This window comes from Oncorhynchus clarkii, chromosome 5, assembly GCF_045791955.1.
Source record: "Oncorhynchus clarkii lewisi isolate Uvic-CL-2024 chromosome 5, UVic_Ocla_1.0, whole genome shotgun sequence".
In the NCBI taxonomy this organism is placed as follows: Eukaryota; Metazoa; Chordata; class Actinopteri; order Salmoniformes; family Salmonidae; genus Oncorhynchus; species Oncorhynchus clarkii.
Genome location: NC_092151.1, coordinates 78979116 through 79002332, shown reverse-complemented (window position 1 = coordinate 79002332; position 23217 = coordinate 78979116). Strand labels below are relative to the sequence as shown.

Below are 23217 nucleotides of genomic sequence, written 5' to 3'. Positions count from 1 at the left end.
TCTCAAATTGTGTGCACAAATTAGTTTACATCCCTGTTAGTGAGCATTTCTCCTTTGCCAAGATAATCCATCCACCAGACAGGTGTAGCATAACAAGAAACTGATTAAACAGCATGATCGTTACACAGGTGAACCTTGTGCAAGGGACAATAAAACACCACTCTAAAATATGCAGTTTTGTCACACAACGCAATGCCACAGATGCCTCAAGTTTTGATGGGACTGTGAAATTGGCAATTTTGATGGGACTGTGAAATCCTGCTGACTGCAGGAATGTCCAACAGAGCTGTTGCTAGAGCATTTAATGTTATTTTCTCTATCGTAAGCCACCTCCAATGTTGTTTTAGAGAATATGGCAGTACATCCAACCAGCCTCACAACCGCAGACCAAGTGTAACCACGCCAGCCCAGGACCTCCACATCTGGCTTCTTCATCTGCGGGATCATCTGAGGAGGGGGAGGGTGGGTGCTGAGTAGTCTGTCTGTAATACAGTCCTTTTGTGGGGAAAAACTCATTCTGATTGGCTGGGCCTGGCTCCCCAGTGGGTGGGACTGGCTCCTCAAGTGGATGGGCCTATGCCCTCCCATCCTCACCCATGGCTGCGCCCCCTGCCCAGTCATGTGAAATCAATAGATTAGAGTCTAATTTATTTATTTTTAGTTGACTGATTTACTTATATGAACTGTATCTCAGTAAAATCTTTGAAATTGTTGCATGTTGCATTTATATATTTTTTTCAGTATATATTTTTTACAAGATAATTTATGTTTCTCATACAGTACCAGTCAAACATTTGGACACACCTACTCATTCAAGGGTTTTTCTTTATTTTTTACAATTTTCTACATTGTAGAATAATAGTGAAGATGTTAAAGCTATGAAATAACACAAACGGAATCATGAAGTAACCAAAAAATTGTTAAACAAACCAAAATGTATTTTATATTTGAGATACTTCAAAGTAGCCACCCTTTGCCTTGATGCTTTGCACACTCTTGGCATTCTCTCAACCAGCTGCATGAGGTAGTCACCTGGAATGCATTTCAATTAATAGATGTGCCTTGTTAAAAGTTAATTTGTGGAATTTCTTTCCTTCTTAATGCGTTTGAGCCAGTCAGTTGTGTTGTGACAAGTTGGGGGAGGTATACAGAAGATAGCCCTATTTGGTAAAATACCAAGTCCATATTATGGCAAGAACAGCTCAAATAATAAAAAGAGAAATTACAGTTCAACATTACTTTAAGACATGAAGGTCAGTCAATCTGGAAAATTTCAAGAACATTGAACGTTTCTTCAAGTGCAGTCGCAAAAACCATCAAGCGCTATGATGAAACTGGCTCTCATGAGGATCGCCAAAGGAAAGGAAGACTCAGAGTTATCTCTGCTGCAGAGGATACGTTCATTAGAGTTAACTGCACCTCAGATTTCAGCCCAAATAAATGCTTCACAGAGTTCAAGTAACAGACACATCAACATCAACTGTTCAGAGGAGACTGTGAATCAGGCCTTCATGGTCAAATTGCTGCAAAGAAACCACTACTAAAGGACATCAATAAGAAGAAGACACTTGCTTGGGCCAAGAAACACAATAAATGGACATTAGACCGGTGGAAATCTGTCCTTTGGTCTGATGGGTCCAAATAATGAGATTTCTGGTTCCAACCGCCGTGTCTTTGTGAGATACAGAGTTGGTAAACGGATGATCTCCGCATATGTGGTTCCCCCCATGAAGCATGGAGGAGAGGGTGTGATGGTGCTTTGCTGGTGACACTGTCTGTGATTCAAAGCACACTCAACCAGCATGGCTACCACAGCATTCTGTAGTGATTCGCCATCCCATCTGGTTTGTGCTTAGTGGAACTATCATTTGTTTTTCAACAGGACAATGACCAAAAACAAGTGCTCATCATATGTGGGAACTCCTTCAAGACTGTTGGAAAAGCATTTCTCATGAAGCTGGTTGAGAGAATGCCACGAGTGTGCAAAGCTGTCATCAAGGCAAAGGGTGGCTACTTTGAAGAATTTAAAATATAAAATATTTTATGAACACTTTTTTGGTTACTTCATGATTCCATATGTTATTTCATAGTTTTTATGTATTCACTATTATGTAGAAAATAGTACAAAATTAAGAAAAACCCTTGAATGAGTAGGTATGTCCTAACTTTTGACGTACTGTGTCACATTCACTTATTTAAGTCTTGAGAAACTTCATTGGCAGTTTACAAGGTCAACAATATTTGGGCATCACACAACAGAACACTTGAACTGGAACAACACTGAGTGCTTCTACACCTGCATTGCTTGCTGTTTGGGGTTTTAAGCTGGGTTTCTGTACAGCACTTTGAGATATCAGCTGATGTACGAAGGGCTATATAAATACATTTGATTTGATTTAATACTGAGTAACGGTTGTAAAAAAATAGATGTGTGCAAACCACCAAAATATTTGGGGGCTCTAAGCTGGGCTTGGTGTGGGCTAGTCTGTGCGGGGCTTGGTGTGGGCAAGCCTGTGCTGGGCTTGGTGTGAGCTAGCCTGTGCTGGGCTTGGTGTGGGATTTCCCCTGCTGGGCTTGGTGTGGGCTAGCCCATGTTGGCTTGGTGTGGGCTAGCCCCTGTTGGGCTTGGTGTGGGCTAGTCCATGTTGGGCTTGGTGTGGGCTAGCCCCTGTTGGGCTTGGTGTGGGATTTCCCCTGCTGGGCTTGGTGTAGGCTTTCCCTTGCTGGGCTTGGTGTGGGCTAGCCCCTGTTGGGCCTGGTGTGGGCTAGCCCCTGTGGGGCTTGGTGTGGGCTAGCCCCTGTTGGGCTTGGTGTGGGATTTCCCCTGCTGGGCTTGGTTTGGACTAGCCCCTGTTGGGTTGGTGTGGGCTAGCCCCTGTTGGGCTTGGTGTGGGTTTTCCCCCGTTGGGCTTGGTGTGGGCTAGCCCCTGTTGGGCTTGGTGTGGGCTAGCCCCTGTTGGGCTTGGTGTAGGCTAAGTGCTGGACACACAACTAGCTATTTACATGTAGAAAAATAGTGGGGAATAAACAGTGCAGTGGGACATTATGGGCATTGTAGACAACTAGATGGGCTTGGTGTGGGCTAGCCCCTGTTGTGCTTGGTGTGGGCTAGCCCCTTTTCTCCTAACCTGCTTTTTTGTTTTTGTACTTTTACCTGTATTTCTCCCCAATCAGTCTTGTCCCATTGCCGCAACTCCCGTACGGACTCAGGAGAGGCGAAAGTTGAGAGCCGAAACACGTACCTGTCAAGCCCGACTGCTTCTTGACCCAGAAGCCAGCCATACCAATGTGTTGGAGAAAACACTGTCCAGCTGGTGACTGAAGTCAGCTTGTAGACACACAGCCCACCACAAGGAGTCGCTAGAGCATGATGTTACAAGGAAATCCCAGCTGGCCAAACTCTCCCATAACCTGGACATCGATGGGCCAATTGTGCACAGCCTAATGGGTCTCCCGGTCACAGCCAGCTGTGACAACACCTGGGATCAAACCCAGGTCTGTAGGGACACCTCAAGCACCCTCAATGCAGTGCCTTACACCGCTGCGCCACTCAGGAGCGCCACTCCCCTCAAAAAGTACATTTTTGCTGTATCCCTTCTATACAAAACTTTGCAAAAGTCCTGCACTTTTAAATTGGCTGTGATCCTATGGGAATTTGCACATATTTACAGGGTCACCATTAGGTAAAAGGTATGACTTTCTTTTCTTTCTGTTATTTAAATATATATATATATATATATATATATAGTAATTGGTGACATATTCTATTTCAAACCTAGACTTTCAAATCTCATATTCTCCAACATGGGGACAATTTGAGAAACATAGAATGACCAGGTGAATCCAGGTGAAAGCTATGATCCCTTATTGATGCCACTTCAATCATTATAGATGAAGGGGGTGAAACAGGTTAAAGAAGGATTTTTAAGCCTTGAGATAATTGAGACATGGATTGTGTATGTGTGCCATTCAGAGGGTGAATGGGCAAGACAAAAGATTAAAGTGCTTTTGAACGGGGTATGGTAGTAGGTGCCAAGCACATCGGTTTGTGTCAAGAACTGCAACGCTGCTGGGTTTTTCACACTCAACAGTGTTTATCAAGAATGGGGTACCACCCAAAGGACATCCAGCCAACGTGACATAATTGTGGAAGCATTGGAGACAACATGGGACAGCATCCTTGTGGGACACTTTCTATACCTTATAGTTCATGACCTGACGAATTGAGGCTGTTCTGAGGGCAAAAGTTGGGGGTGCAACTCAATATTAGGAAGGTGTTCTTAATGTTTTGTATACTCAGTGTATAATATTTAAGCTTTTCTTTGTCTGCTGTTGTTCTGGCTCTGTAATAGTCCTGTAGTTGCAGTGGCGTGTATTCATAGATGCCAGGGGAATCCGGACTTCCCCAAATATTTGACCAATAAAAATGTGAAAATAATGTATCTTTCTTCTCTCTCTGTGTTTTCATAATTTTCTGTCAATTCACAAGAGGGTGAATCTCAATGGAGAAATCATTCTAGCAAAACAGCACCCCTCTGTCTCAGTATGTGTAGCCCATGTATCTGATGCTGTCTGGACAGGGAAACAGCACCCCTCTGTCTCAGTATGTGTAGCCCATGTATCTGATGCTGTCTGGACCAAAAGAGTATAATATGTTTTGGCTATATATATATATATATATATATATATATATATATACAGTGGGGCAAAAAAGTATTTAGTCAGCCACCAATTGTGCAAGTTCTCCCACTTAAAAAGATGAGAGAGGCCTGTAATTTTCATCATAGGTACACTTCAACTATGACAGACAAAATGAGAAAAAAAATCCAGAAAATCACATTGTAGGATTTTTTTATGAATTTATTTGCAAATTATGGTGAAAAATAAGTATTTGGTCAATAACAAAAGTGCACAAAGCGAGATCCATACAGAAATGGTTTGTTGAGATTGGGATGTAAGAAATTGACTGGCCTGCACAGAGTCCTGACCTCAACCCTATCAAACACCTTCGGGATGAATTGGAACGTTGACTGCGAGCCAGGCCTAATCGCCCAACATCAGACCTCACTAATGCTCTGGTGATTGATTGGAAGCAAGTCCCAGCAGAAATTTTCCAACGTCTAATGGAAAGCCTTCCCAGAAAAGTGGAGGCTGTTATAGTAGCCAGCAAAGACGGGACTAACTCCATATTAATGGCCATGATTTTGGAATGAGATGTTAGATGAGCAGGTGTCCACATACATCTGGTCATGTGTGGGGGTGGGGTTTTGGACCAGGTGACACACTACAAAAGATGATCTACAGTACCATGCAAACATTTTAGGCAGGTGTGAAAAAAATGCTGTAAAGTAAGAATGCTTTCAAAAAGAGACATTAATAGTTTATATTTATCAATTAACAAAATGCAAAGTGAGTGAACGGAAGAAAAATCTACATCAAACCAATATTTGGTGTGACCACCCTTTGCCTTCAAAACAGCATCAATTCTTCTAGATACACTTTCAGTTGCAATTTTTGAAGGAACTCGGCAGGTAAATTGGCCCAAACATCTTGGAGAACTAACCACAGTTCTTCTGTGGATTTAGGCAGCCTCATGTGCTCCTCTCTCTTCGTGTAATCCCAGACAGACAGACTCGATGATGTTGAGATCAGGGCTCTGTGGGGGCCGTACTACCGCTTCCAGGACTCCTTTTATACTGAAGATAATTCTTAATGACATTCACTGTATGTTTGGGGTCGTTGTCATGCTGCAGAATAAATTTGGGGCCAATCAGATGCCTCCCTGATGGTATTGCATGACGGATACGTATCTACCTGTACTTCTCAGAATTGAGGAGACCATTAATTCTGACCAAATCCCCAACTCCATTTGCAGAAATGCAGCCCCAAACTTGCAAAGAACCTCCACCATGCTTCAGTTGCCTGCAGACACTCATTCATGTACCGCTATCAGCCCTTCGGCAAACAAACTACCTTCTGCTACAGCCAAATATTTCACATTTTGACATCAGTCCAGAGCACCTTCTGCCATATTGCTGCACCCCAGTTCCTCTGTTTTCGTGCACAGTTGAGTCGCTTGGCCTTGTTTCCACGTCAGAGGTATGGCTTTGGGGCGCAAGTCTGACCAGACTTCTCTGGACAGTAGACGTGTATAACAGGGTCCCACTATTTTCTGCCAATTCTGAGCTGATGGTACTGCTGGACATTTTCCGATTGTGAAGGGAAGTAAGCTTGATGTGTATTTCATCTGCTGCAGTATGTCTACGGTCCTCAACGTTGTCCGTTTCTTTGTGCTTCTTCAAAAGAGCTTGGACAGCACATCTGGAAACCCCTGTCTGCCTTGAAATGTCTGCCTGGGAGAGACCTTGTTGATCTAGTATAACTACCTTGTGTCTTGTTGCTGTGCTCAGTCTTGCCATGGTGTATGACTTTTTACAGTAAACGGTCTTCAGCAAACTCACCTTGTTAGCTGAGTTTGGCTGGTCCTCACCCAGTTTTATTCCTCCTACACAGCTGTTTCAGTTAATGATTGTGTTTCAACCTACATATTGAATTGATGATCATTAGCACCTGTTTGGTATAATTGTTCAATCTTACACCTATGCCTACAAAATCCCTGACTTTGTGCAAGTGTACCTACAAGAACTGATGCTGTTTTGAAGGCAACGGGTGGTCACAAGAAATATGAATTTGATTGAGATTTCTTCTGTTCATTCACTTTGCATTTAGTTAAATGTCTATTTTTTAAAGCATTCTTACTTTCCAACATTTTTACACACCTGCCTAAAACTTTTGCACAGTACTGTATATTAAAAAGGTGATGATCTTACTTTCAGTGCAGCTTTAAAGCAGATTGTGTGAGAGATGGGGTGTATGAAGGCTCAGATGTGTATTATATTACACTCACTCCTGCTAGAGACTTCTGGATGTTTTCCCTGGCCCAGGCTATGTCCTGCAGGATGCTGTTGGCACCCACCAGCTCCTATAGGGTAAAGTACAGGGACCAGGTCAAACACTGATGTACACACACACACACACACCAGAGAGGTGGAGACATGTGTGAGGAAGAGACGATTCTCAAACACACACAGAAACACAAACACACACACAGAGAGAGAGAAACTACCTACTTGTGCTGGGTGTGAGGTGCCGTTCATGTGTTTGTAGAAATGTCTCTCTGCCTCATGGTAGCAAGGTTTATCAAACCAGATCTTCTCCTGAGCTAGGTAGTCTACTGCTGCACTCATGGTGCTACAGAGAGGAAGAGGAAGCAGATATGAGAAGAGAGAGGGACAGAAGAGGGAGGAGGAGAAAGGGATCTAATGTTTAGTAATTCAGTGAGTCCATTAGACTGTTTGTATCCCTCTGTTTTAACCATCTGTGTCCCACTACAGACAATCCTTAAAGTAAGATAAATTAGGGGCACGGCTTTCACTGGGTACTGCATATTTGTCCCCCCAGTTTTATCATTGGATTGTGATACAAAAAGCAGCATTGTTGTGCTTTAGGACCATGCGGATGCCTCAGAGCGGTCAGGTAGGATGTTTGGTGGTTTCAGACGGCTGGATTTAGGACTGTGCAGACACCACAGAGCATGCAAACAGAGGCAGCTGTTGTCTGTGTGTGCTGTGCTTTTTCTCTGGAGTGATAAAAGCAAGCAGAGCAGAAACGTGCAACTCTTTATTTGATTGATGTAGCTGGCAAAGTAAGTGCTGTTTGACTGAACAGAAAATATTTTTTCCCAGTGCTGAGCTAGTTTTGTAACTGACATGTAACGTTAGCTAATGTTTCATTCCATCTTGACTTAAGATCTGTCTGGAGTGAATGAACTAACGTAAGCTAGCTAGTAGCTACCACAGCCAGTTCAACTCAAGCCATCTGTCAGGTACAGTGGCTTGTGAAAGTATTCACCCCTCTAGCATTTTTCCTATTTTGTTTCCTTACAACCTGGAATTAAAATAGATTTTTTAGGGGTTTGTATCACTTGATTTACACAACATGCCTACCACTTTGAAGATGCAAAATATTTTTTGGGGTGAAACAAACAAGAAATAACAGCAGTGCATAACTACTCACCCCCCCCCCCCACCCAAAATCAATACTTTGTAGAGACACCTTTTTGCAGCAATTACAGCTGCAAGTCTCTTGGGGTATGTATATAAGCTTGGCACATCTAGCCACTGGGATTTTTGCTGCTCCAGCTCCTTCAAGTTGCTCCTTCAAGTTGGGTGGGTTCCGCTGTTGTACAGCAAGCAAGACATACCACAGATTCTCAGCTGGATTGAGGTCTGGGCTTTGACTAGGCCATTCCAAAACATTTAAATGTTTCCCCTTAAACCACTCAAGTGTTGCTTTAGCAGTATGCTTAGGGTCATTGTCCTGCTGGAAGGTGAACCTCCATTCCAGTCTCAAATATCTGGAATTTCCCTGTATTTAGCACCATCCATCATTCCTTAAATTCTGACCAGTTTCCCAGTCCCTGCCGATGAAAAACATCCCCACAGCATGATGCTGCCACCACCATGCTTCACTGTGGGGGTGGTGTTCTCAGTATCATAGGTGTTGGTTTTGCGCCAGACACAGCATTTTCCTTGATGGCCAAAAAGCTACATTTTTGTCTCATCTGACCAGAGTACCTTCTTCCATATGTTTGGGGAGTCCCCCCACATGCCTTTTGGCGAACACCAAATGTGTTTGCTTATTTTTTTATTTAAGCAATGGCTTTTTTTCTGGCTACTCTTCCGTAAAGCCCAGCTCTGTATGGCTTAAATTGGTCCTATGATACTCCAATTTCCACTGTGGAGCTTTGCAGCTCCTTCAAGGTTATCTTTGGTCTCTTTGTTGCCTCTCTGATGAATGCCTTCCTTGCCTGGTCCGTGAGTTTTGGTGGGCGGCCTTCTCTTGGCAGGTTTGTTGTGATGCTATATTCTTTACATTTTTTTAAATAATAGATTTAATGGCGCTTCGTGGGATGTTCAAAGTTTTGGATATTTGTTTATAACCCAACCCTGATCTGTACTTCTTCACAACTTTGTCCCTGACCTGTTTGGTGTGGCAGATTAATCAAAATTAGTTGGGTAACATAGATAAGCATATTATGTAAATAAAACATCTTATTTATGTGAGATACTTGTCATTAGAATGTATCCGTTTGGACTATAGTGTTGGCAGTTGCACTTTTTTCTCAGCTGGGGCTCAGTCACTTGGGGCCCAGAGAGGGGAGAGGTCAGGCTTGTCTTTTACATGTCTCTGGTGCTATGCAGAATATCAGAAAGGGAAGAGGACAGGATGGAACAGTCTTCTTATGTGAATGTATCTGTTAAACCATGTGAAGGGATGGCGTGATTAAGGGGGAACCAATTACTTATCTCCACAATGTCTGTGCTCAAGTCACTCATCTTTGTATTCTTCTGTAGTCACTCTCACAATTCATTATAGATAGTAAATTGTTGAAAGTCAAAGGTCTATTGTAAAGCTCATATTATTAGAGATGAAGTTTAAGTATAACTGACTGGTGTGTGGTTTGTAACTCTCCTCATTTGGTAATACAGGAAATTGCCACGACATTGGCGAGCTCCTTGGTCTTCATGGTGCCGCTTGCTTGGTGGTGTTGCAGACACTGGGGCCTTTCAGAACAGGTGTATATATACACTGAGATCATGTGACACTTAAAGTCCACCTGTGTGCAATCTAACTAATTCTATGACTTCTGAAGGCAATTGGTTGCACCAGATCTTATTTAGGGGCTTCATATCAAAGGGGGTGAATACATATGCAAGCACCCCTTTTCTGTTTTTAATTTGTTGAAACATGTTATTTTTTTCCTTTCAATTCACCAATTTGGACTATTTTGTGTGTCCATTACATGAAATCCAAATAAAAATCAATTTAATTTACAGGTTGTAACGCAACAAAATAGGAAAAACGTCAAGGGGGGGTGAATACTTTTGCAAGGCACTGTAGAATCTAACAGCTGTTGTGTGTATGAAAAAGTTTTGTAGCCTAAGTTGTGTCCTTTTTCAATAGAAGTAAATTTATTTGACTTGTTTTCCCCTGTTGATGTACAATTACAGCAAGTCAAAAGTTGTCTAACGTTAGATAATATTTTTGCTCCAATCAGTCAGTACAGCAAGAACATTAGCCACCGTTCTTGCCTAGCCACGGGGCTTCTACACCTGCATTGCTTGCTGTTTGGGGTTTTAGGCTGGGTTTCTGTACAGCACTTTGAGATATCAGCTGATGTACGAAGGGCTATATAAATACATTTGATTTGATTTTGATTTGATTTATTCATCTGCCAGTTTCCCTAGCCAATTCCCTACTTTTCACACTGACGCTGAATAAACAGCTCTACAGGCTTTACTGTCATGATGCAGTCCGTACACAACACTATGCTCATCATGTCTTAGCAGGAGCAGATGGTGACAGGGCAGGGTCAGGCAACCAGGGAAGACCAGTCTGACAGCACTGAGGTGAACTTTTGCAGATGCTACACTTTGTTCTCTATGTGCAGCAAACACTGGACAAGCCTGAAGCTGCAAAGACAAACTATTTTAAGGCAGTCTGACAAACCTCTAAAGTTGATTTCCAAACTGTATTAAGGGTTGATAGAGGCTTTTCCAGATGACACAAAACATGTTAAACAAAAATGTGAGGAAGACCTGGGAGACACTACTGATGAATGGATACAGATATGTTTAAATGCCCAGTCATGTTCATATAATCTCAGACATAAATTGCCATTTAAAACCGTCCATAAAATGTACTATATGCCAGTGTAACTGAATACCATGCACTCAGAAATTGTATTCCTCTGCTGGAGGTGTTAAACACAAAAGGGGACATATTTATTATATTTATTTATATTTATATAGAGTATGTTCTTTTATCTCAGCATGTCTACAGATTCTCCCTGTTTTTTGTTTGCTTGGAAATGTTGACACTGGAGACTTATCAGAAGAAACTTTGTAACCTAGCATTCATAAGAATGAATCTAAGAAATGCATTGCCATTAATTGGAAGGTTGTGGAACTGTTTAGAAATAACAACACTTGTTGTGCATGGCTTCCCCCCCCCCCCCCCCCCCACACACACACACATTTGGTCCCACATTCATAAAATTCAATGACTATATCAAGCTTTTGACTATACAAATTTGTTGGATGCATTTGCTCTTTGTTGTGTTTCAGATTTTGTGCCCAATAGAAATGAATGGTAAATAATATATAGTGTCATTTGAGTCACTTTTATTATAAATAAAACCAATGCTTTCAAGCACTTCTACATGAATGTGGATGCTACCAAGATTACAGATAATCCTGAAAGAATTGTGAATAATGACGTGTCAGAAAGTTACAGATGCACAAATATATCATAGCCCCAAGACATGCTAACCATTACAATGACAGGGGAGGTTAGCATTTGTGGGAGGGGTATGATATGTGTTTCTATAACTCTCACTCATCCTTATTCATGATTTATTCAGAATGATCCATAATCATAGTAGCATCCACATTCATTTAGAAGTGTTTAGAAACATTCTATTCTTATTTATGTCCCCCCACACCCACACCTCTAAAACCAAAGTTGCGCCCTTGGGATGAATCTCTGAAGACCACCAACATTGAGTAAAATAAATAATCATGCAAGTCAAAAAATGAAAAGGGTAAAGCAACAAAAAAAAGTGACAAATGAGCAAATAAAAACACAAGTTAAAGAAATCAAAAAGCAATGAAAAGGAGATTGTCAAATGAAGCTTGTTTTGTTTGTGGAGGTCAAGACTCCTGGAATGGGTCATACTTGTCCCTCAGAGGGCCGTTGCATGCGACTGGTGATGCTGGCGATGACGTTGCGGACGCCGCAGTATCTTCTTCCCCAAGAGCCCCCTCCTCTCTGTTGGTTACTGTTGACTCCACGGGTACATTCTGGTAATAATCGTAGAAACGTCTCTCTGCATCCTCATAGCGTCCCCGGTCTAGCCACACCCTCTCACTGTCCGGATGAAGGAAGTAACAGACTCCTCCCACTGACATGGCCCCACCTTCCTCATCTGTGATGTCAGCAGGCTCCTCCTCCTGAATGGTGAGCAGAGAGTGATAGACTTCGACCTTCCCCTGTGAGACCATGGCTGCTTCTTCTAACACTTCCTCCTCTTCCATAAGACTCTGTGGGTGGTCTCCAATACACCTGGAGGTTGAGTGAGCGTTAGGGGTGGCACGTGAGGTGGATGCCCCACCATCCAGGTTGTTGCAGGTATGAGAGCGGTTGTTGCCATAGAGGTTCTGGTAGAAGGCGGCCTCTGCCCGGTCATAAAGAGGCTTCTGCAGCCACACGTGCCTCAGAAGCTCCACGGGGAGACAGGGCAGTCCGTTCATCAGCTGGCCAGGGGCCTGGGCCGAGGTCAGTGGAGAGGCCGCCTGGGGGGTCTGGGCCAGGGACAGGTACCCCAGGTCTGGTGTGGCGCCGCTGTTTGTGGGGATGGCCAGGAATTCTGGGGCTGCTGGCTGCAGGGGCTCTGCAAAAACACAATGCTCTTCAGCTACTATGGTTGGAGGGGTGATTGGGTGGTTCGGGCAGGGGATGAGGGTGAGGGTTGAGGGGATGTGGGGTGGTTGTCAGCAACCAGGGCAGAGAGTGAGGGTGAGCTGCTTGGCCGTGTCTTCGCCCCAGCACTGATACAGACTCTCAGCCTGCTCATACACACCGCGGTCAAACCACACAGATTCACACTCAGACCCCATGCCGAGTAGGACCATGCTGGGGGAGTCAGGGACAGGGGCGTGGCTACCTTCCCCCTCGCCAGGTGGTGGAGGCGGATGCATCTCCACGGCAATGGATGCTGGGTGGTTGTCGGGTTGAGTGGAGCGTTTCCGACGGCAACGGCTCTTCCCACTGCGTTTCCGGTTGCCGTCTCCATTCACTTTGCTGCTCTCTGGGGAGGACAAAGAGACACCACCCCTGTTCCTCTGACCCCCCTCTACTGCCACCTCATTGGTACTGGGAGGGAGATCAGGATCAGACTGATCCATTGCTGAACACGGGGGGTTCCACTGAGACAGCATCTTTGATCCGAAGCAGAGAAAGAGGGTGAGAGGGACAGGCTAGAGGGTTAGTTACATAGAGGAGAGAAGTTTAGAGAGACAGATAAATTGATCCATTGGACTGTGCCATTTTTACTTTGTAATGGATCAATCCCAGAATGCATTGAGGCATGCAGGAACTACTAAGTACTACTAATAGAAACAACTTGTCCGTAGTCCTATTAACAATATATATTAGAGATTATTTTGATTGTTAGATTTATTCATATTCACATCTTGATAGTTTGGCCGTTAAGAAAATGTTTACCTGCATGATAGGCATGTAAAACACCTTATTGTTGGCCTATATAAAAATATATAAATAAACAAATGTAACTCACCTTCCTTGGTGAGTGTGTGAGACCAAACAACTTTCGTGATTAGAATGCGCAACACGTTATTTTCATCCATTTCGCCGCGAGCCATGAACAAAGCGAACAAACATTATAATACTGCATACCGGCCTACCAGAAAATCAACACCTTGGGCTACAGCATAGGCGTGTACATAGGCGTGTACATAGGCGCCTAAATATAAAAAAGTGTGACAGTCTCAAGAATTGGCTAAACGTGCCTTTGGTTCCTCGTGGCACATACGGATTGAGGCCGGTGGACTATTTGAAGACTGCGTGATTGCAAAGAAAACATTTATATTTTTGTGTCATTCAATTAATAATCAATAACCTAAACCACATTTTACTAAACGTATGACAAAGAAAGACTAACGTAATAGGTTACTCACTTCTCCAATTCTTGAGAGCATATAACAAGGGGACAGAGGCATAAGAGGTTATTATTTGAGACCGTGTTAAAAAACACATTGAAACATTGTATCAACAGAGGTGTTATTCATTTGATGGCCATGTTACAATGTAACAATTTAACGTCACCGGCTCACTGTCACTGATATAACATACGTCATGTCGACATACGTCATGTCGACATACGTCATATAACATACGTCATCTTCCGTCGCTTTCAAGACATCGAGGCAGGTGGTGCCACTTCCAAATTGAAGCATTTGTCAACTAAAACGTTATAGCCACCCGTCTAGATTCATTAGCAATGAATTCTCTGAAAAATTACTTATTTTCTTATGTCTGAATATCGCAGCTTCTGTTGATATTCATATTTAGCCGGTCGGACCCGGCTTGGACGCTCATGGCTGTCCCAACATTTCTTTACTTGACCGTTTACATTAGCTCTCCCTTACACCAAACAATTTGACTGGTGGCTACCATGTTCATTACCCGGTTGGAAAAGCGAGCTGTCAGTTACTTACTGTTCTGTATTTCGATAGTTAACGGGTCCGGTGTTCCTCGTGTGCTTGTTCAGTTAGGAGCCTAGAACAGAAAGGGAGAATAGAATAAGCGTCCACCGAAGGGGTGTGGGGGACAAGGGCCCTGTTTTTTAAACGCCCGGTTGCTGCGTGGTTGATTCACATATATCCTACTGAAAATATTTTAGGATTATAATATTAAAGTCTGGAACAGTGTGTAGTCATAATTTAGCTTTTATTAATTTGTTCAATCAGTTTTTCCAGGATTGGTATACTCCCATTCAACACGCACTGCGCTTGCACATGACAGAATAAGGAACTGTTTAATAAAACGTAATTTCTTCCACCAGCAGGGGTCACTTGATTTCAGAGACTGGGACCGCTCAAAACACGTCACACTGATTTTTTTGTTTAATCTTTGTCTGGAATAAAAAAAATGTTGGGATAGTTTTCAAAGTAAATAAATAAAAAATGCAGAAAACCTAAGGAAGGTGAATTGTATGTAACATCTAACTTGATAGGCCACACTTTAGAAGAATGGAAATGTACTTTTAGTACATTAATGTACAGTACCACTCAAATACAGTGCCTTGCGAAAGTATTCGGCCCCCTTGAACTTTGCGTCCTTTTGCCACATTTCAGGCTTCAAACATAAAGATATAAAACTGTATTTTTTTGTGAAGAATCAACAACAAGTGGGACACAATCATGAAGTGGAACGACATTTATTGGATATTTCAAACTTTTTTAACAAATCAAAAACTGAAAAATTGGGCGTGCAAAATTATTCAGCCCCCTTAAGTTAATACTTTGTAGCGCCACCTTTTGCTGCGATTACAGCTGTAAGTCGCTTGGGGTATGTCTCTATCAGTTTTGCACATCGAGAGACTGACATTTTTTCCCATTCTTTCTTGCAAAACAGCTCGAGCTCAGTGAGGTTGGATGGAGAGCATTTGTGAACAGCAGTTTTCAGTTCTTTCCACAGATTCTCGATTGGATTCAGGTCTGGACTTTGACTTGGCCATTCTAACACCTGGATATGTTTATTTTTGAACCATTCCATTGTAGATTTTGCTTTATGTTTTGGATCATTGTCTTGTTGGAAGACAAATCTCCGTCCCAGTCTCAGGTCTTTTGCAGACTCCATCAGGTTCTTCCAGAATGGTCCTGTATTTGTCTCCATCCATCTTCCCATCAATTCTAACCATCTTCCCTGTCCCTGCTGAAGAAAAGCAGGCCCAAACCGTGATGCTGCCACCACCATGTTTGACAGTGGGGATGGTGTGTTCAGCTGTGTTGCTTTTACGCCAAACATAACATTTTGCATTGTTGCCAAAAAGTTCCATTTTGGTTTCATCTGACCAGAGCACCTTCTTCCACATGTTTGGTGTGTCTCCCAGGTGGCTTGTGGCAAACTTTAAACAACACTTTTTATGGATATCTTTAAGAAATGGCTTTCTTCTTGCCACTCTTCCATAAAGGCCAGATTTGTGCAATATACGACTGATTGTTGTCCTATGGACAGAGTCTCCCACCTCAGCTTTAGATCTCTGCAGTTCATCCAGAGTGATCATGGGCCTCTTGGCTGCATCTCTGATCAGTCTTCTCCTTGTATGAGCTGAAAGTTTAGAGGGACGGCCAGGTCTTGGTAGATTTGCAGTGGTCTGATACTCCTTCCATTTCAATATTATCGCTTGCACAGTGCTCCTTGGGATGTTTAAAGCTTGGGAAATCTTTTTGTATCCAAATCCGGCTTTAAACTTCTTCACAACAGTATCTCGGACCTGCCTGGTGTGTTCCTTGTTCTTCATGATGCTCTCTGCGCTTTTAACGGACCTCTGAGACTATCACAGTGTAGGTGCATTTATACGGAGACTTGATTACACACAGGTGGATTGTATTTATCATCATTATTCATTTAGGTCAACATTGGATCATTCAGAGATCCTCACTGAACTTCTGGAGAGTTTGCTGCACTGAAAGTAAAGGGGCTGAATAATTTTGCACGCCCGATTTTTAAGTTTTTGATTTGTTAAAAAAGTTTGAAATATCCAATAAATGTCGTTCCACTTCATGATTGTGTCCCACTTGTTGTTGATTCTTCACAAAAAAATACAGTTTTATATCTTCATGTTTGAAGTCTGAAATGTGGCAAAAGGTCGCAAAGTTCAAGGGGGCCGAATACTTTCGCAAGGCACTGTACATTGTAATTTCCAATATCATACTATGTGCAGGCTCTATAAGGACCATCTGAATTAACAAAGTGTGAATGTACAGCACCTGTTCATAGCCATCAGATTGGACCAGATAGGTACAACATTCTTTTAATAACAAAAACTGAAAATACCAATAAATTCACTTTAATAATTCAAATGAACATTGATAAATTATGAAGATAACTGGATTAGCGCTGATTTGAAGCATCTTGCTGTATTCTTCACAATCACTATGTGTCCTTGAACAACTCCTCCAGTCAGATGTGTAGTTAGATTACGCTCCAACAGTAACAAAGTTAAAGACTGAAGTGGTTTATGTGGGCATTGGGCAGAGAGCAACCAAAATATATCCATTTCCTTAATCAGTTACTGTGGGCCAAAACGACTTCACTTCCTATTTTCTGTGGCCGTAGGCGCTGACTTCCTGCCCAGCTCCCTGGCCCTCTCAGTTGCAGTCTCCACAGCGGTCATGGTGGCGGCCCTCACACCCCCCTGCTCCATGGCATGAAGCCCGAAGATAGTGGTGCCTCCTGGTGTACACACCTCAGAACGCAGTTGGGCTGGATGCTTCCCTGAGTCCCTCAACAACTGGCCTGCCCCCTAGAACAGGGAAGAAAATTACACATTGAACAGAGATACAGAAGTACCTGTGCTCATATAATACAAATGAGGGCTGCTTTATGAAACCAAAAACTCACCAATACAGTCTGAGCAGCGATGCTATGGGCCAGAGCACTGGGCATGCCCATCTTCACCGCTCCCTCAGCCAGCGCCTCTGCAAACAGATACACCTGCAGGGCCAAGGACTCTCTGTTATAACCAGAACAACGTTACCCCTTTCCGTTTTGTCTTCTCCATCCCATCCCTCTCTCCACTCCCTCCCTCCAATCTTCACCTCCATCCCTCTATCCAACTACTTCTCTGATAGAGTTCAGTGTGTCAAATCAGAGGGCCTGTGGCTGGACTTCTGGCAGTCTCTATGGGGGTGCCACAGGGTTCAATTCTCGGGCCGACTCTTCTCTGTATACATCAATGACGTCGCTCTTGCTGCTGGTGATTCTCTGATCCACCTCTACTCAGACGACACCATTCTGTATACTTCTGGCCCTTCTTTGGACACTGTGTTTACTAACCTCCAGACAAGCTTCAATGCCATACAACTCTCCTTCCGTGGCCTCGAACTGCTCTTAAACACAAGTAAAACTAAATGCATGCTCTTCAACCGAAAGCTGCCTGCACCTGCCCGCCCGTCCAGCATCACTACTCTGGACGGATCTGACTTAGAATATGTGGACAACTACAAATACCTAGGTGTCTGGCTAGACTGTAAATTCTCCTTCCAGACTCACATTAAGCATCTCCAATCCAAAATTACATCTAGAATTGGCTTCCTATTTCGCAACAAAGCATCCTTCACTCAGGCTACTAAACATACCCTCGTAAAACGGACCATCCTACCGATCCTCGACTTCGGCAATGTCATTTACAAAATAGCCTCCAATACTCTACTCAACAAATTGGATGCAGTCTATCACAGTGCCATCCGTTTTGTCACCAAAGCCCAATATACTACCCACCACTGCGACCTATACGCTCTCGTTGGCTGGCCCTTGCTTCATATTGTCGCCAAACCCATTGGCTCCAGGTCATCTACAAGTCTTTCCTAGGTAAAGCCACGTCTTATCTTAGTTCACTAGTCACCATAGCAGCACCCACCCATAGCACGCGCTCCAGCAGGTATATCTCACTGGTCACCCCCAAAGCCAATTCCTCCTTCGGGCGCCTTTGCTTCCAGTTCTCTGCTGCCAATGACTGGAATGAACTGCAAAAATCACTGAAGCTGGAGACTCATATCTCCCTCACTAACTTTAAGCAGCAGCTGTCAGAGCAGCTCACAGATCACTGCACCTGTACATAGCCCATCTGTAAATAGTCCATCCAACTACCTCATCCCCATACTGTTTTTATTTATTTTTCTTGTTTCTTTGCACCCCAGTATCTCTACTTGCACATTCATCTTCTGCACATCTATCACTCCAGTGTTTAATTGGTATATTGTAATTACTTCGCCACCATGGCCTATTTATTGCCTTACCTCCCTTATCTTACCTCATTTGCACACACTGTATATAGACTTTTTCTACTGTATGTTTGTTTATTCCATGTGTAACTCTGTGTCGTTGTATGTGTCAAACTACTTTGCTTTATCTTGGCCAGGTCGCAGTTGTAAAACTAGCCAACCTGGTTAAATAAAGGTGAAATAAAATACATTTTAAAAATCCCTACCTCCCCTCCATCCTTCTCTTTCCTCCTTGATTAATTTTACATTTACATTTCAGTAGACACTCTTATCCATAGCGACTTACAATGAGGGAAAATTCAATAGATTAGGCCCTTCAAACTCAACTCTGGAAGCCAGTTCCACTGCATTTTCTCCATTGTTGCCCTCCAGTCAGGGACTGACTTAGACCTAGGACACCAAGTGTGTGCAATTAATTATCAGGTAGAACAGAAAACCAGCAGGCTCTGGAACTCGTAGGGTAAGAGTTGAAGGCCATCCCTCCTCCTCCCACTCACAAAGGCCACCCCGCTGCCACTGAGCCCAGTGTGGATGTCTATCCAGGCCTCGGGCCCCTCCTCCACCAGGCCACAGTGTTGAAGCAGCGAGCGGAGCAGATCCCCGTCCTCTTGCCGCGCCCACGTCCCCCGCGAGAACAATAGTGCCCCTTGCTGGACCAGACAGGGAAGGTTGGGCATTAGTCTCAAAACCACTGTGTCAAATGGCAGGAGCTGGAGTAGAGGGGGAGGGAGAGGAGAGAAGGAGGGCGAGAGGGGGGAGGGAGATGAGAAAAGGAGGGCGAGAGGGACAGCGGTGTTCGGATGGATGGATGGAGGAGGAAGAAGAAGAGAAGAAAGAGGGCATGTGACAGAGACCAAAACACAAAATTAGACAATTATGGTATTTTGCTAAAAATGTTCTTGTCTTTTTCTTGTCTGCAAAGAAAATCGCCAGGAATGTCTATCAGATATCTGATCAACCAATAAAGCAACTCAAGTTACTCAGGTTACTAAGCAATAGTTTAAAAACCCTCTCATCTGAACTCACCCCCTGAAGCGTTGCCAAGGTTACACCTGCTGCCACGGAGACGATGATGTGTTTCCGGGTGACGTGGTCTGTGATTTCACTGAGAATGGTTGTGATGAGGTGTGGTTTGACCGCCACGAACACCAAGTCACAGCTACTGACCAGCTCTGCATTGGAATGGGTGACAGCCACCCCCAACTCCTGAAATAAAATGAAAACAGAGGTGAATGGTAACTCTGCGCACTGTGCATAACACACACACACACACACACACACACACACACACACACACACACACACACACACAGAACAATAGATTAATCAATGCAAATACAGTGATTGACATCAGCTGACGGGGGTGGAGAGAAAAGAAGTGCGTGTGGAAAAAAATAGGAGGACTATGTACCTGAAAGCGACCAAAGTTCCTTGCGGAGGGTGCGCTCACTTTAACATTGCTGGGAGGGACATCTCCTGCAATTAAACATCCTGCAAGTTTTTGGGGGCAAGTGAAGAGTCACACACACACCAGGGTTGGGGTCAATTCTAATTAAAGGCAGTCAATTCTAATTGAAGGCAGTTAATTCAGGAAGTAAACTGAAATTCCAATTCAATATTTGAAAAAAGGGCATCTACTTTCAATGACTTCTCAATTAACTGAAAAGGAGAAGCTATTTATGTAAGAAGTTTTTACAGACTGGAATTTTATATTCAAATCACTTCCTGAATTGACCAACTTCAATTCTAATATACCCCAACCCTGACACACACACTAGATTACCTTGGCTATCCCGTAGGCCATGTTACCCTGATGAAGACACACACAATATATTCTCCCTGTTGACCTACCAGACTGCATGACTCCCTTGGCTATCCCGTAGGCCATGTTGCCTGCCCCGATGAAGCCGATTCTCAGGTTAGAGTCCATCTCAGGAGGCGTCTCTGGGTCTGTCTTGATCTGCATGGGGGGCAAAGATAAATCCCTAGTCATACCAATGAACCATAACAGGGGCATCAATGATTATAATGACATGATCGCTTGCGTCTCAAATGGCACACTATAAAGTGTACTACTTTAGATATGGGCTCATAGTGGGGCGGCAGGTAGCCTAGCGGTTAAAGTGTTGGGACAGTAAGGTTGCTTGTTTGAATGCCTGAGCCGGCAAAGTGGAAAAATCTGCCATTCTGTCCTTGAGCAAGGCAGTTAACCCCCACAACAAATGCTCCCCGGGTGCTGATGACGTCGATTAAGGCAGTCACCGCACCTCTCTGATTCAGAGGGGTTGGGTTAAATGCGGAAGACACACTTCAGTTAAATGCATTCAGTTGTGCAGCTGACTAGGTATCCCCCTTTCCCTTAGGGTTCGGGTCAAAAGTAGTGCACTGTATAGGGGATACAGTGCCAGGGCACAGACAACATAATCATGGGCTTGACATCTGGGCAATGGTAAGAAATCAAATTAGTCCAATGCCTACAATGACATCCCCAGTAGAATGATCATGCAACAACTGAGCAGCAGTTGCTTCTTCTTCGGAATCTTCTGTCTCTTCGTCATGCACTGTAGGCTTAGGCCTATTCCGAATACGAACAGGGCCGCTGTTTGTGCCATGCGAGCGGCTCCATGTTTCAGATTCATCCATGATTGATTGCATAGTGGTTGCATATTGTGGGAAACGAGTAAGTTTCACTGTTTGCTGGTTGTTATTCCAGCTATAATACGATGTCTTGATAACTTTCCATCGGTGCCTTATCTGGTCAATTGATCTGTGATACCCTGTTTCATTCTCTTCTCTGCTACCTTGAACAACTTCAGGTTTCAAACCTTTCGACCGTCCAAGTGCTTCGCTATGTCCAGTTCCCTTAAAACTTTTAACATATATTCAGTCTCCTCTGAGTCCCAGAAGTATTTTTTCATGGCAGACATTTTTTACTCTAAGTTTTTTAGGCTGTGATATGTAGTGATCAAATTATAATATTGATCTGTCCGAATGGCTCTCGATCGGATTATACACATTCCACCTATGCTTTGCTGGGGTCGTCACTAGTTACCAACGCCACAAAGTCATACATTTCTTATTTCGAAATTGTATCTTCTTAAAATCTGATTTTAAACCTAACCCTAATCTTAAACACACTGCTAACCTTATGCCTAACCCTAACCTTAAATTAAGACCACATTTTTATTTTAAAAATAATAGTAAAGATATAGGCTGTTGACTTTGTGGCTGTGGTAACTACTGGAAACACTTTACTGCCGGAACAATAACAAATAAACTTCCGGTTTCAGCCTTCATAATAAAAGCCCTCATAAAGGCCATAAACCATTATTTTATTAAACGTTTAAATAACACGTTAAGAAAATTGATTTGATAAATACCTATTGGTCAATATGTTACGATATTGGTATAATAAGAAAAAGGTAACAAATGTTAACACAAAAAAATATGTATATATTTTAAGACATCCCTCATTCAGACCTCTTGGTGTAAGAGCTAATCTCCTGACAAATGTATGGCCACATTAGAGATACATATTTCCCACAGATCACACAGACCCACAAAGAATGTGAAAACAACTCAAGCATTGATAAAATCCCATATCTGTTAGGCGAAATACCGCAGTGTGAAATCACAGCAGCAAGATTTGTGGCCACGAAAAAGGGCAACCAGAGAAGCACATACCAATATTTATCTTCCCCTACTATTCGTACTACAACTATTTCCACATTGTAAAAACATGTACATAGCTGATAATACAACTCTTGAAATGTCTAAAACATTTACGAGTGCAATATTTAAGCAATAAGGCACGAGGGTGTGTGGTATATGGCCAATAAATATACCATGGCTAAGGGCTGTTCTTAGGCAATACGCAATTCAGGGCTCGAACCACCCAGTTTATAATTACTGTTAAACTATAATAGTTTGTTGTTGTTGTTGCGGATGTGTGTCTTCTCACCTTTGTTTGTTTATTTCACTCGCGTTGGCAACATAACCACGTTTCCCATGCCAATAAAGCCAATTTGAATTCAATTGCTAACTAGGTGTTGGACTGACAGTACGAACACAAATTGTCGGGCTCACACACGTGTGCTTTTACACCTAGAACCACAACCACATCAAGCTGCTAGCTACTACAGCTCAACATTTTAACTAACTATGTAGCTAGCTAGCCTATGATTCAAATTGACGTCACTTTATTTGAGATATATATGCATTATACAGTTGCCTAGTTATGGTTACCTTCAATCAAATCCAGGGATTTTGTAGAGGCTTTGAGCTCAACTGACTCACGAGTACTCCTGTCTGAGCAAGTTGCTGCACATTATCTGATCTGTATATCATCTCAATTTCAGTTATATGTACCATAAAGGACACATATGATGGAAAGATCTACGAATCTGCCAAAACTCAAAGGGACAATTGGCCAATCATCAAACAAGAAGTCAACCTGTTCCTGGTTGTGTATCTCGCGAGATCCAGAAAGCCGCTGATCCGATTGGCTGTTTCATTGTACCATTTAAAACAGATGAATGTGGATGTAAGAAATGAAAGGGTTCTC

At 43.0% G+C, this 23217-nt stretch overlaps 1 protein-coding gene and 1 pseudogene across 1 annotated transcript; both read right to left on the bottom strand.

Annotated features, from left to right (window-relative positions):
* Positions 1–2635: 2635 nt before the first annotated feature.
* On the bottom strand, positions 2636–13061 carry LOC139409768 (uncharacterized; annotated as a pseudogene).
* A 3642-nt stretch (positions 13062–16703) lies between these two features.
* LOC139410238 (pyrroline-5-carboxylate reductase 3) lies at positions 16704–23088 on the bottom strand. Its single transcript, XM_071155712.1, has 7 exons — positions 22899–23088; positions 20505–20613; positions 20065–20129; positions 19680–19859; positions 19151–19363; positions 17272–17364; positions 16704–17173 (listed from the first exon to the last, which is right to left on the bottom strand). Exons 2-7 carry the CDS (start codon positions 20581–20583, stop codon positions 16961–16963), a joined length of 843 nt encoding a protein of 280 aa, XP_071011813.1. The 5' UTR covers positions 20584–20613; positions 22899–23088; the 3' UTR covers positions 16704–16960.
* Between the last annotated feature and the right edge of the window lie 129 nt (positions 23089–23217).